Here is a 13,709-nt window from a genome sequence, read left to right as displayed (position 1 = left end):
TCAAACGCTGATCAAAGGATCTCAATCAGTTCAATATAAGGAAGGAAAACAATTACATTATTTTTAAATTCGATTATACCATTACTGATTATATCATTACCTTGTAAACATCATGTCTGGATTTACTTCCCATATGAGACTTGCTTTCCTAAATGACACGAGCTTTCAAGTGGGAATCGTTTCCAACAGACTGTTCTCTGTTCTTGGTCCGGAAAATCATATGAGGCCTGGAAAATTGGTCAAACCTCCCAATTTCATGGCTTTCGAAATATAGTCAAAAAAATTCTAAATGGTTTGTTTGTCTGGCTAACAATTTCAGTACTGATCATAGTTTTGAAATGGCACCGTGGAAGCATTTTACCACTTGACCTTCGGAAGATTTACCCCCTTCATGACCAGGCCATTTTTTGCGATACAGCATTGCATTATTTTAGATTACAATTGGGCGGTCATGCAAACACTGTCCATAAATGAAATTTAAGTAATTTTTTCCCCCCACAAATATAGGTTTCTTTTGGTCCTGCATCCAATTCCCCAAGCTCTCGGGCCCCCAACAGGAGGACCGGTGGTACCCCCTAACGGCTCCATTTAAAGGTGCAAGAAAAAGAATAATAAAACTCTGCTGCTTGCCCATAGCAGGGCTAAATGTAAAAGGAAAAAAAAACACTTGCCTGGCACCTGGGCATCTACATAAGGCAGCCTCTTTTCGTGTGTTACAATTTCTCTCACGCCATACCTGGTGTGAACAAGCCCTTAGGCCCCTTTCACACGGGTGGATCAGTAATGATCTGCCTCTGTATGTCTGTAAGCTCAGTGGGGATCGCTCCGTTGATCCCCGCTGAGCTGGCGGATGACAGGGCGGTCTCCACACACTGTGCAGGGACGGCCTTGTCTTTTCTTCACTCTCCCCTATGGGGGGATCGGATGAACACGGACCGTGTGTCCGTGTTCATCCAATCCACCTTGCAGACGGAAGAAAAAATAGGATTTTCTTCCGTCTGCAAAATCGGATCTTTGCGGAGGCGGACGATTACAGGTGTCAGCGAATGTTCATCCGCTGACACCCGCAATCACATAGGGACCAATGTATGTCCCTTTTTTATCCGCAAACGGATGGATGAAAAAGCGGACATACGGACCGCACATGTGAAAGGGGCCTAACTCTATCCAAAATTATAAAAAAAATAAAAAATAAGTTGTGCCTTTTGTTCTACCTAAATGTTTGAGTAAGGCCCCTTTCACACTGAGGCGTTTTTCAAGTGGTTTAGCGCTAAAAATAGCGCCTAAATACCGCCTGAAAAACTCCTGCACTGCATTCTCAATGTGAAACCCTGAGGGCGTTGCGCTGGCAGGAGAAAAAAAAATCTCCTGCAAGCAGCATCTTTGGAGCGGTGTGCTTACCGCTCCTTCCCATTGAAAACAATGGGAAACCGCGGTAATACTGTCTGCAGAGACGAATTGCGGGCGGTATTAACCCTTTTTCGGCCGTTAGCGGGGGTTAATACTGCACCGCTAGCAGCCGAATACCGCCGCCGCACGTCCTGCCCCAGTGTGAAAAGGGGCCTAACTATAAGACTTGCTTCACACATGTTCCCACAACCAAAACACACCGCTCTTTAAAAACGTGTGGGGCTGCCATTCATTCTTGTACGTTTAGTATACACAGCCCTGTCACCACCTCCCATCTATTTAGAAGTGATGAAACGCCAAACATCCTCCACTTAAAGCTATAAACCAGGGATATGCATTTAGCGGACCTCCAGCTGTTGCAGAACTACAAATCCCATGAGGCATAGCAAGACACTGATAGCCACAAACATGACACCCAGAGGCAAAGGCATGATGGGACTTGTAGTTTTGCAACATCTGGAGGTCCGCTAATTGCATATCCCTGCTGTAAACAATCCGTAAACGCATTAATTTGTGATCTTCTTCATGCAAAAAACTTGTGCTCTCTCGCACTCACTAGAACCCTTCAGCATATGGGTCAAACATGCCTGTGGATATTACCTTACCAGGTATTGCTAATGGTCATCCGCCGCTCACCATTCCAGCTGTCAACTCCTCCTTTCATAGCGGTGGGCTCGGTGGCACCGCCACGCATCTAAAAATGCAGCACTATGTGATTTCCCAGCCACTGCATTTTCAAAATGCTGCAGGGAACTTTTTTCCTGTGTGAAACACAGGCATAGCAGCGCATTCAAATGACTTGGGCTGCGGTGCCCGAGCAAACGCCGCCCACAAAGTGGCAATAGTGTGAACCAGGCCTTAAAGCAAAACCCATCAAATTAACAGTTTAAAAAAACAGTTACATTCCCGTCAAGTACCGGGAATGTAACTGTCACATTAATTTGTGCTGTCAACCAAACTGTCAAACCAGAAAATAGCTGGAATCATAACGGATTACATGTGCAGCACCATGACAACTGCAGATCAGAGGCCAAGATGGCAGCTTCCCTGAATGGATAGGAGAGTTTAGTTCCACTGCATAGCAGTATTAAACCCACAACTATTATAACATTTATTATATTGCAGCTTACCAATTCTCAGGCGTGATGGCTGCAATCATTTTCTTTTTTAGGCTGTCTATTTAATTTTTCATCTAGCAATTCAGCCAGCAAGTCTGCTGTTTTTTAAAATCTCACGTTCTCCAGCAGAATGTATCAGTTTACATGGATGACATAAACCATTTAACGATTGCAGGGGCAATTACAATGATCAGCTTTTATTTATTCATGTAAAACCTTTATACAAAAGGAAACAAATTGTGTAACAGATCACACTTTATAATCAGGAGTTTACCTTTAATTGGTTAGTGTATTTAAATCTGCTAATACAGCCAACGCTCCCCTCAACCCAGACTTACAATGTTGCTGTGCCTCGTGCTCATTCTGTTGTGTCTCACTAAAGCTTCTTGCATACGATACTCCTGTTTGAGCATCTACTTTTTTAGACTTATTTTTTTTCTATGTATTTTTGCACATATGCATTCACGCAAATTTCCGTGCACCCGCGGAAGCTTGTTCTCACGTGGACAATGTCAATGGACAAATCTGTGCACATGAGGCTAAAATTACTGACCTAAAATACAGATTTTTCTATATTTTTTTTTAGAATACGCGGCGCTTGTTTACATGCCTGTGTGCATAGGCACATTACAATTAAATGGCTGTATTTTAACTCAGTAAAAATAATAAGCTGTACCAAGCTTTTTTAAGCTGTAGTGCGTAAAAGGCCTAATCGGGGCTTGACAAATCCCGGGTGCCAGGTCGCCATGGCGACTAGAAATGGTGTCCTGGCGACTTGGCTTGGAAGGCTGGCGCCATCTGGTGGTGAGCCGTTGGTATTACAAGTTATTACCACCAGATGTGTGCGCTGGCACCATCTGGTGGTGGCCGTTGGTATTACAAGTTAAGCATTACAAGTTAAACAGCAATTCTAATGTCATTTTTCACTATTTTCACTGCCATCTTCTTCCCTCTAATTAGAACCCCCAAACATTATATATATTTTTTATCCCAAGACCCTAGAGTATAAAATGGCTATCGTTGCAATACTTTCTGTCACGCCGTATTTGCGCAGCGGTCTTACAAGCGCACTTTTTTGGGAAAAAAAATTACACTTTTTTTTAATTAAAAAATAAGACAACAGTAAAGTTATCCCCATTTTTTTTAATATTATGAAAGATAATGTTACGCCGATTAAATTCATACCCAACATGTCACGCTTCAAAATTGCGTCCGCTCGTGGAATGCCGACAAACTTTTACCCTTTAAAATCTTCATAGGCGACGTTTAAAAAAAATCTACAGGTTGCATGTTTTGAGTTACAGAGGAGTTCTAGGGCTAGAATTATTGCTCTCACTCTACCAATCGCGGCGATACCTCACATGTGTGGTTTGAACACCGTTTACATATGCGGGCGCTGTTCATGTATGTGTTCGCTTCTGCGCGCAAGCTCGTCGGGACAGGGTGCGTTTTCTGGCTCCTAACTTTTTTAGCTGGCTCCTAGATTTCAAGCAAATTTGTCAAACCCTGGGCCTAATACAGGAGGAGTGTTCATGGGCAGATCGCTAGGTGAAAACAGAGGGGGGGGGGGAAAGCCAAAGAAAATTGATGCAGCCACGATTAGCAAGCTGCAATCTATTACATTTTTGGTTTTAATACTGCTTTAACCACTTGGCGTCCGTGTCCCGTTACTAGAGAGGCCTGTGCGCCCCCTGCAGGGCGCGTGCGGCTCGCTCTGTGATCAGCGAGTCTATGAGCCCCCTTACCACGTGATCAGCTTTCAGCCAATGACAGCTGATCGTGACGTAAACAGAGCCAGTAATAGGCTTTTTTTTTTCTCCTCACGCTATCGGCGTGAGGAGAAAAAATAGCCAATCACCTGCAGGTGACAGAGAGACATCAGTCCCGATCAGGGAGAGCTGCCCAGCTCATCTGTGTCCAAGTGTGCCACCTGTCAGTGCCACCTACCAGTGCAAAACAATGCCACCCAAAGTCACTAATCAGTGCCTCATCAACGGTGCTGCCCATCATTGTCACCTACCAGTGCTCATCAGTGCCACCTACCAGTGCCATCTATCAGTGCCCATCAGTAACACCCATCAGTGCCACCTTATATGTGCCTATCAGTGCCACCTCATGAGTGCATATCAATGAAGGAGAAAAATTACCTGTTTGAAAAATGTTATAATAAAATATGAAACGTCTTTTTTTTTCTTTTTCCAAAACCTTTTTTTGTTTGTTTAGCAAAAAATAAAAACCCCAGAGGTGATCAAATACCACCAAAAGAAAGCTCTATCTGTGTAAAAAAAAAAAAGATAAAAATGTAATTTGGGTACAGTGTTGTATTTTTGTATACAGCGCAATTGTCATTCAAAATGCATCAGCTCTGAAAGCTAAAAAGTGGTCTGGGCAGGAGGGAGGTTTAAGTGCCCAGTGAGCAAGTGGTTAAGGAATGCAAAAGTGGAACTTGACTCTCACAATCAACACGTACTATTTTTAATCCTTAGACCTAGAGATGCACGGAAATTTCGGCCGCCAAAAATAATCAGACGAAAAGCATGTGACTCAAAATACACATCGAAAAAGTAACGGGTGCGTTATTGCTGCGTTTTCAATGCATTTTATTGGGGAGGTGTGTTTTTTTTAACTAACCAAAAATGCAGCAAGCAAGATTTTTAACACCGCAACGAAAGCGCAACAGACCAGTGTGAAGACATACATAGAATTTAAAGGGATGCATTTTTCTTGAGCATTTCTTGCACAAAAGGTGTGTATAATGGCCGACAATAAATTCATATTCATTTAAATTCATGATATTACTTAAAAAGTCGACTATTTTACAATTATATTTAAAAAATATATATATATTTATTTTTTTAAAACTGTCTTTTTCCGTTTCGGCCAAGTGCATTCTGAATTTTCGGTTTCGGCACCCCTCTACTTAGATCCCTTTCACACGGACAGTCCGGTTTTTAGGACCCGATCGCACCATTCATTGCTCTCTACGGACATGTGTCCACTGACACCTGCCGACATTTGACCCTATCTGCTAAAAACAGATGGATTTGAGATCTGTTCCCCATGATAAAACGGACAGGCGGTCTGTTTCCATCTGACAGTTAATAGAGAAGAATGGGCTGTGTCTGTGTCCACATCAGTGGAGCAGATACGGACCCGTCATCCACCTGCTCAGCAGGGATCAGTGGGGAGATCCCCTGCTGAGCAGGCGGGCTCCATCAGTGTGAAATGGGCCTTATGCTGCTAGCATTTGTAGATAAGAAGGTATATTAATTGTTTGTTTTATTTTTATTTTTTCACATTTCTTTAACTTCCTGCTTTACATGCCTAGGAAAATGTCATTAGACATCCCTGGAGTCTTCGGGAGGGATTTTTCTCAGCTAAGCAAACCCTCCTGCATGCCCGAGCTGGGGGCAGGTGGAGACCATAAAGTAAATGATAGCACAAGTCATCTGCCCTTACTCAAGATGGCCACAGACAGAAACTCTAGGGCAGCACCCTCTGATGTAGCTCACCTTGCCACCTCCTGCTCTTGGATGGTGGGTTGGCAAACCCAGATCGCCATTTCTGAGCATCAGTGTGAAGAGTGGAGCCGACGCTAGAGGAAGCAGAGTTGATGCTTCCTGTATAGCACCAGCTCCTGTCACAGGCAAAGTGATACCAAATGTACTCCGCCTGTGACCGTTCCCAGCACAATATAGGAAGCAACGGCTCTGCTCTCTACTGCAGCCGCATGCTTCCTCCAGCGCTGGCTCCTGTCACACTGATGCTCAGGGATGGGGGGGGGGGGGTCAGGAACCTTTGATCTTGGACAGCAGCCACCAGGGATACCCCTAGTAGTACCCACCGGCAGTACCAACCCTGGAGGACAGCCATCGGCAGCCACCAGGGATACCCCTTGTAGTACCAGCCCTGGAGGACAGCCATCGGCAGCCACCAGGGATACCCCTAGTAGTACCAGCCCTGGAGGACAGCCATCGGCAGCCACCAGGGATACCCCTTGTAGTACCAGCCCTGGAGGACAGCCATCGGCAGCCACCAGGGATACCCCTTGTAGTACCAGCCCTGGAAGACAGTAGGGGTGCAACGGATCAAAAAACTCACAGATCGGATCGATCCTTGGATCAGGAGTCACGGATCGGATCATTTTCGGATCAGCAAAAAAAAAAAAAAAAAAAAAAGACAAATCTTGCTACACCCACCGGAGTTTTAGATTTCACAGTTCTTCTCAACACAAAACTGAGCTTATGTTCTTAAATACAGTGTTTGGAAATCCAACGGACTGTTTATTGCTAATGTGACAGAACACCTCTGATTTTCACATTTAATTTAACATGTAAACAGTCCGTCGGATTTACAAATACTGTATTTAAAGCGGAGGTTCACCCTCAAAACTAACTTTCTATCTATGCTATCTGCAGCCTTAATAAAGGCTTGTAGCGTTGTCATTTTTTTTTTAATCTGGATACTTACCTGTCTTCAGCCTCACTTCCGGGTCTTCTTCGCCATCCTCAGTAAGTGAATCGCGGCGTCTTCACTGCCCGGTTCCCTACTGCGCATCCGCGAGTCTCGCTGTGCAGTTCCCACTGGTGCCGCTGTGTTCTGGGAGCCGAGTGTTTCCCAGAACACAACGGGGGGGGAGGGGTGACGCGGAAGGGCCGGACTCCCGCAGGAGTCTATACCCGGAAGTGGTGCAAATACCTTTTTTATACAGGTATCTGCACCCCCTGAAAGGTGTCAAATGTGACACCGGAGGGGGGGAGTGTTTTCCGAAAAGCGGAGGTTCACTCTTGGGTGAACCTCCGCTTTAAACAGAATAAAATACGCCTTCTGGAGTGGCCCAGTCAGAGTCCTGACCTCAACCCTATTGAGATGCTGTGGCATGACCTCAAGAAAGCGATTCACACCAGACATTAGGGTTGTCCCGATACCGATACCAGTATCGGTATCGGGACCGATACCGAGTATTTGTGGGAGTACTAGTACTCCCGCAAATACCCCCGATACCGAAATAGAATACTTGTTCCCCCCCCCCCGCCGCAAACCCACCGCCGTTAATCAGCGTGCAGGGAACATTACAGCTTTAGTTTGAATAGCTGTATCCCCGCCGCGTATAGACACTCCCCCTTGTGCGGGATTGGACGGATGATCTGTCCAATCCCGCGCAAGGGGGAGTGTCTATACGCGACGGGGATACAGCTATTCAAACGAAAGCTGTGATGTTCCCCGCACGCTGATTAACGGTGGCACGTGCGGCATCATCAAGGTATGTAGGACATGGCTGCATTATGTGGGGGACATGGCTGGAATATGTGGGGGACATGGCTGCATTATGTGGGGGACATGGCTGCATTATGTGGGGGGACATGGCTGCATTGTGTGGGGGGACATGGCTGCATTGTGTGGGGGGACATGGCTGCATTGTTTGTGTGGGGGGACATGGCTGCATTGTGTGGGGGGACATGGCTGCATTATGTGGGGGGACATGGCTGCATTATGTGGGGGGACATGGCTGCATTATGTGGGGGGACATGGCTGCATTATGTGGGGGGACATGGCTGCATTATGTGGGGGACATGGCTGCATTATGTGGGGGGACATGGCTAGAATATGTGGGGGACATGGCTGGAATATGTGGGGGACATGGCTGGAATATGTGGGGGACATGGCTGGAATATGTGGGGGACATGGCTGGAATATGTGGGGGACATGGCTGGAATATGTGGGGGACATGGCTGGAATATGTGGGGGACATGGCTGGAATATGTGGGGGACATGGCTGCATATGTGGGGGGACATGGCTGCATTTGGGGACACATTTTAAAAAAGTATCGGTATTGGCGAGTACATAAAAAAAAGTATCGGTACTTGTACTCAGTCCTAAAAAAGTGGTATCGGGACAACCCTACCAGACATCCCAAGAATATTGCTGAACTGAAACCGTTCTGTAAAGAGGAATGGTCAAGAATTACTCCTGACCGTTGTTCATCTGATCTGCAACTACAGGAAACGTTTGGTTGAAGTTATTGCTGCCAAAGGAGGTTCAACCAGTTATTAAATCCAAGGGTTCACATACTTCTTCCACCTGCACTGTGAATGTTTACATGGTGTGTTCAATAAAAACATGGTAACATTTAATTGTTTGTGTGTTATTAGTTTAAGCAGACTGCAATTGTCTATTGTTGTGACTATATGAAGATCACATTTTATGACCAATTTGTGCAGAAATCCATATCATTCCAAAAGGGTTCACATACTTTTTATTGCAACTGTATATATACACGTGATCCTGCCCATTCCACCTGCAGGGGCCCTATTTTGCTGTAATAATTCACAGCAGAAGCTGATCTGCAGGTCCCGGGGACTCATCCTCCAGCACCCACCGATCGTTGGTAAAAACACAGAGAACTGAGATATGCCTATGTAAACACGGCTGATCTCAGTTCCGACAAAGGGGAAGGGACGATCCTGTGTCTCTGCAAAGCAGGGACTAGAATATATCAATCCCCTAGTACAAGCAGCACACAAAAACACTGGTTAGGCACACAGTTAACCTTTTTATTGCCCAAGATGTTACCCCCTTCCCAGCCAGCGTCATTAGTACAGTAACGGTGCATATTTTAGCTCCGATCCCTGTATTAGTTCCCATTCCCTGGTCAAAAGTGTCAGAATGCCCGCTGCAATATCGCAGTGCGGCTATAAGTCGCCAGTCGCCACCATTACTAGTATAAAAAATAAATAAAAACCTCCATAAAAAATATCCCATAGTTTGTAGACACGATAACTTTTGTGCAAACCAATCAATATACGTTTATTGGGATTTTTTTACCCAAAAATACGTAGCAGAATACATATTTGGCCTGATTGATGAAGACATTTTTTTTTATTATTATTATTAGTTATTGTACATGCTTTATAGCAGAAAGTAAAAAAAAAAAAAATTTTCTTTCAAATTTTTCAAAAACATATTTGGGGGGCACACCCTAAAATGCGTTTAAATTCAAGGTGGTGCGGCTAGAAGACCAAAAGACAGTACAAAACAGATTATAGCGCACACATTCATGAATGACATTTATACTGCAAAGCTAAATGCAAGGAATTTGATTTCAAAATTGTCGCTCTTTTTTTTTTGTTTATAGCGTCATTTTTTTTTTTTTTTTTTTTTAGCAGGAAGTACAAAAAAAATATATATAATTTTTTGGGTTTTTTATTGTGCAATTTTTTAAGCAGAAGGGTAAAAAAAATCAAAATTGTTGCGGTTTTTTTGCGCCATTTTTTTTAAGCAGAAAGTTAAAAAAATAGTTTTTCTTTGAAAATTGTCGCTCTTTTTTTTGTTTATAGCGCCATTTTTTTTTTTTTTAGCAGGAAGTACAAAAAAAATACATATAATTTTTTGGGGTTTTTATTGCGCCATTTTTTAAGCAAAAGGGTAAAAAAAAAATCAAAATTGTTGCGCTTTTTTTGCGCCATTTTTTTAAAGCAGAAATTTAAAAAAATCGTTTTTCTTTCAAATTTTTTTTGTTTTTATTGCACCATTTTTTTTAAGCAGAAGGGTAAAAAAAATGTTTTTCTTTCAAAATTGTCGCTCTTTTTTTTTGTTTATAGCGCCATTTATTTTTTTAGCAGAGAGTAAAAAAAAAAAAGTTTTTCTTTCAAATTGTTTTTGTTTTTATTGCCCATTTTTTTTTTAAAGCAGGATAAAAAAATGTTTTTCTTTCCAAATTGTCGTGTTTTTTTTGGTTTTTAATGCACCATTTTTTTAAGCAGAAAGTAAAAAAAAAAAAAAAAAAACGTTTTCCATTTTTTTTTTTTTTTGCAGAGAGTAAAAAAAAATGTTTTTCTTTCAAATTTTTTTTTGTTTTTATTGCACCATTTTTTTAAGCAGAAAGTAAAAAAAAAAAAAAAAAAAAAAATTTTTCCTTTTCAAAATTGTCGCTCTTTTTTCTGTTTATAGCGCACAAACACGCAGAGGTTATCAACTACCACCAAAAGAAAGCTCTATTTGTGTGGGGGGGGGGGACATAAATTTGATTTGGGTACAGCATTGCACGACTGCGCAAATGTCAGTTAAAGTAATGCAACGCCGTATCGCAAAAAATGGCCTGGTCATGTAAAGTGGTTAAATAGCGTCGTGGGGGTTGACTGGATAAATAGCGTCGCGGCGGTTGACTGGATAAATAGCGTCGCGGCGGTTGACTGGATAAATAGCGTCGCGGCGGTTGACTGGATAAATAGCGTCGCGGCGGTTGACTGGATAAATAGCGTCGCGGGGGTCGACTGGATAAATAGCGTCGCGTAGCTGACTGGATAAATAGCGTCGCGGGGGTCGACTGGATAAATAGCGTCGCGTAGCTGACTGGATAAATAGCGTCGCGTAGCTGACTGGATAAATAGCGTCGCGGGGCTGACTGGATAAATAGCGTCGCGGGGCTGACTGGATAAATAGCGTCGCGGGGCTGACTGGATAAATAGCGTCGCGGGGCTGACTGGATAAATAGCGTCGCGGGGCTGACTGGATAAATAGCGTCGCGGGGCTGACTGGATAAATAGCGTCGCGGGGCTGACTGGATAAATAGCGTCGCGGGGCTGACTGGATAAATAGCGTCGCGGGGCTGACTGGATAAATAGCGTCGCGGGGGCTGACTGGATAAATAGCGTCGCGGGGCTGACTGGATAAATAGCGTCGCGGGGCTGACTGGATAAATAGCGTCGCGGGGCTGACTGGATAATATCTTAAAGTGGAACTATACTGCATCTGAATGCAGTGTAGTTCCACTTTAAGGTATTATCCTGTAATTTGATTGGCTGGCTTTGCAGCTTTTAGAAAATAGAAGGGGGAGGAGGGGCTTCTCAAGGTAGTAATGGGAGGTTTTTATGAGACATCTGGCAGCATATAAATGAAAGGACTGCATAGAGAATAGTGAAGGCTCTCTATGTGCAATGAGCACAGTGGAAGCTGAAAAATATCCCTCATATAATAACGAGCAGACAGAACACCAATACAAGTCAGGCCAGTGCTGAATTCTAGCAGTAGAGTAGAGCTCTCCATTCCATAGACGCCCATAGCATCTTCCACAGAACTCTCTCCTCCCACACAGCAGCCAATTCTCTCCCAATGACCTCATCGTGTGAATGAGCAGCAATTCCCGCTCCCCGCGCTCTCCACACAGCTCGTCCCCCACTTCCTACCTTGATAGGTGTTTCAAGATTTGCCTCTTGATGATTCCAGCCATCCCCGAGCCGCTTCTTACACCTCCAGCCTGCAGTCCTCCTCCTGCATCCCAGCGACCCCGTGTCAACCAGAGATACCATAGAGAAGAAACAGCAGCACTGACGGACCTCCTGTTCCTTAGAAACCGGAGACGCTACGCCGCCATCTTGGTACTCTCAGTGCTCCAGACCAGCATGCGGAACCAGCATTGACGAGGAGGCGAGCAATGGCATTTTAGAGGGTCTTCTCTGCTCAGTATTGTTCTCATATCTGCTCCCTCCTGCCTGGTCCTGACGGTTGCTGGATTCTGTAATCTATTCATTCATAAGAAGGTAACCACTTAAAGCGGGGGTTCACCCCAAAAAAATATTTTTTAACATTAGATTCAGGCGAGTTGTTAGAATCACAATCGGGTGTTTTTTTTTTTTTTAATTGTTGCCGTACATACTGTTTTATAGATATCTGTTCACCGCGGCTTCCGGGTATAATCTGCGGGTCTGGGCGTTCCTAATTGATTGACAGGCTTCCGACCGTCGCATACACCGCGTCACGAGTTGCCGAAAGAAGCCGAACGTCGGTGCGCAGGCGCCTTGTAGAGCCGACTCGCAGTCCGGCTTCTTTCGGCAACTCGTGACGCGCTGTATGCGACGGTCGGAAGCCTGTCAATCAATTAGGAACGCCCAGTCCCGCAGCTTATACCCGCAAGCCACGGTGAACATATATCTATAAAACGGTATGTACGGCAACGATTTAAAAAAAAAACCCGATTGTGCTTCTAACAACTCGCCTGAATCTAATGTTAAAAAATATTTTTTTGGGGTGAACCCCCGCTTTAACTACTTCAGCCCCGGACCATTTTGCTGGTCAATGACTGGGCCACTTTTTGCGATTTGGCACTGCGTTGATTTAACTGGCAATTGCGCAGTCGTGCGACGTGGCTCCCAAACAAAATTGGCGTCCTTTTTTCCCCACAAATAGAGCTTTCTTTTGGTGGTATTTGATCACCGGTTTTTATTTTTTGCGCTATAAACATAAATAGAGCGACAATTTTGAAAAAAATGCAATATTTTTAACTTTTTGCTATAATAAATATCCCCCCAAAAAAAATAAAAAATATATTTTTTTCCTCAGTTTAGGTCAATACGTATTCTTCTACATATTTTTCGTACAGAAAATCGCAATAGGCATTTATTGATTGGTTTGCGCTAAAGTTATAGTGTCTACAAAATAGGGGATAGTTTTATGGCATTTTTATTAATATTTTTTTTTTTTACTAGTAATGGCGGCGATCTGCGATTTTTATCGGTACTGCGACCTTATGGCGGACACTTCGGACACTTTTCCTCGTACACTGCTCCGACGGCCAACGTTGCTCCCGGAGTTACTTCCAGGAATCGCGGGCTGGAGCCGTGATGATGTCACTCCCGGTAATGGCACACTCACTGAAGCAACGTCACGTACATGCTATTGCTTGAGTTTGCATGTGCCGATGACATTGGCACATGCAAATACAGAGGATATCTCCTAAACCGTTCAGGGATATGGGGAAATCATTATCGACACTGACACACGTACACCTATACAGGGTGAACTGGATGACAGACATCCCAAGTCTCCCACGAGGTGCGGGAGTCTCCAGCATTTGGTAGCGGGCTCCCAGACTCCCACAAGTCCCCTTCAATCTCCTGGCTGCAGGGCTGATCCTGGGCAGCAGTTGGATATCATCCATCTGTCCCCCTCCATTCTCCTCCGGCTCGCTGTCTATCTCCAGCCCCCCCCCCCCCCCCCTCGTTCTCCTGTGGCTCACTGTCCTTCTCTCCCCCCCCCCCCCTGTTTTCCTGCAGCCTGCTGTTCTTCTCCACACTCCTCCGGCCCACTGTCCTCCGCCCCCCCTTACTTTCTCCTCCGGCTCGCTGTCCTTCTCCCCCCATTCTCCTGTGGCTCGCTGTCCTTCTCCCCCCATTCTCCTGTGG

At 44.5% G+C, this 13,709-nt stretch overlaps 1 protein-coding gene across 1 annotated transcript in view; it reads right to left on the bottom strand.

Moving 5' to 3' along the window:
• The window catches only part of UHRF1BP1 (UHRF1 binding protein 1), a 116,885-nt gene extending 104,994 nt beyond the window's left edge, over positions 1-11,891 (bottom strand). Inside the window, exon 1 of the mRNA XM_040337780.1 lies at positions 11,715-11,891. Within this exon, the coding sequence (XP_040193714.1) occupies positions 11,715-11,758 (44 nt within the window). The 5' untranslated portion in view covers positions 11,759-11,891. The remainder of the gene's footprint in view (positions 1-11,714) is intronic.
• Positions 11,892-13,709: the final 1,818 nt, after the last annotated feature.

This window comes from Rana temporaria, chromosome 2, assembly GCF_905171775.1.
Source record: "Rana temporaria chromosome 2, aRanTem1.1, whole genome shotgun sequence".
Lineage (NCBI taxonomy): Eukaryota > Metazoa > Chordata > Amphibia > Anura > Ranidae > Rana > Rana temporaria.
The sequence above is the reverse complement of the archived record's forward strand: the minus strand, read 5'-3'. Positions and strand labels throughout refer to the sequence as shown.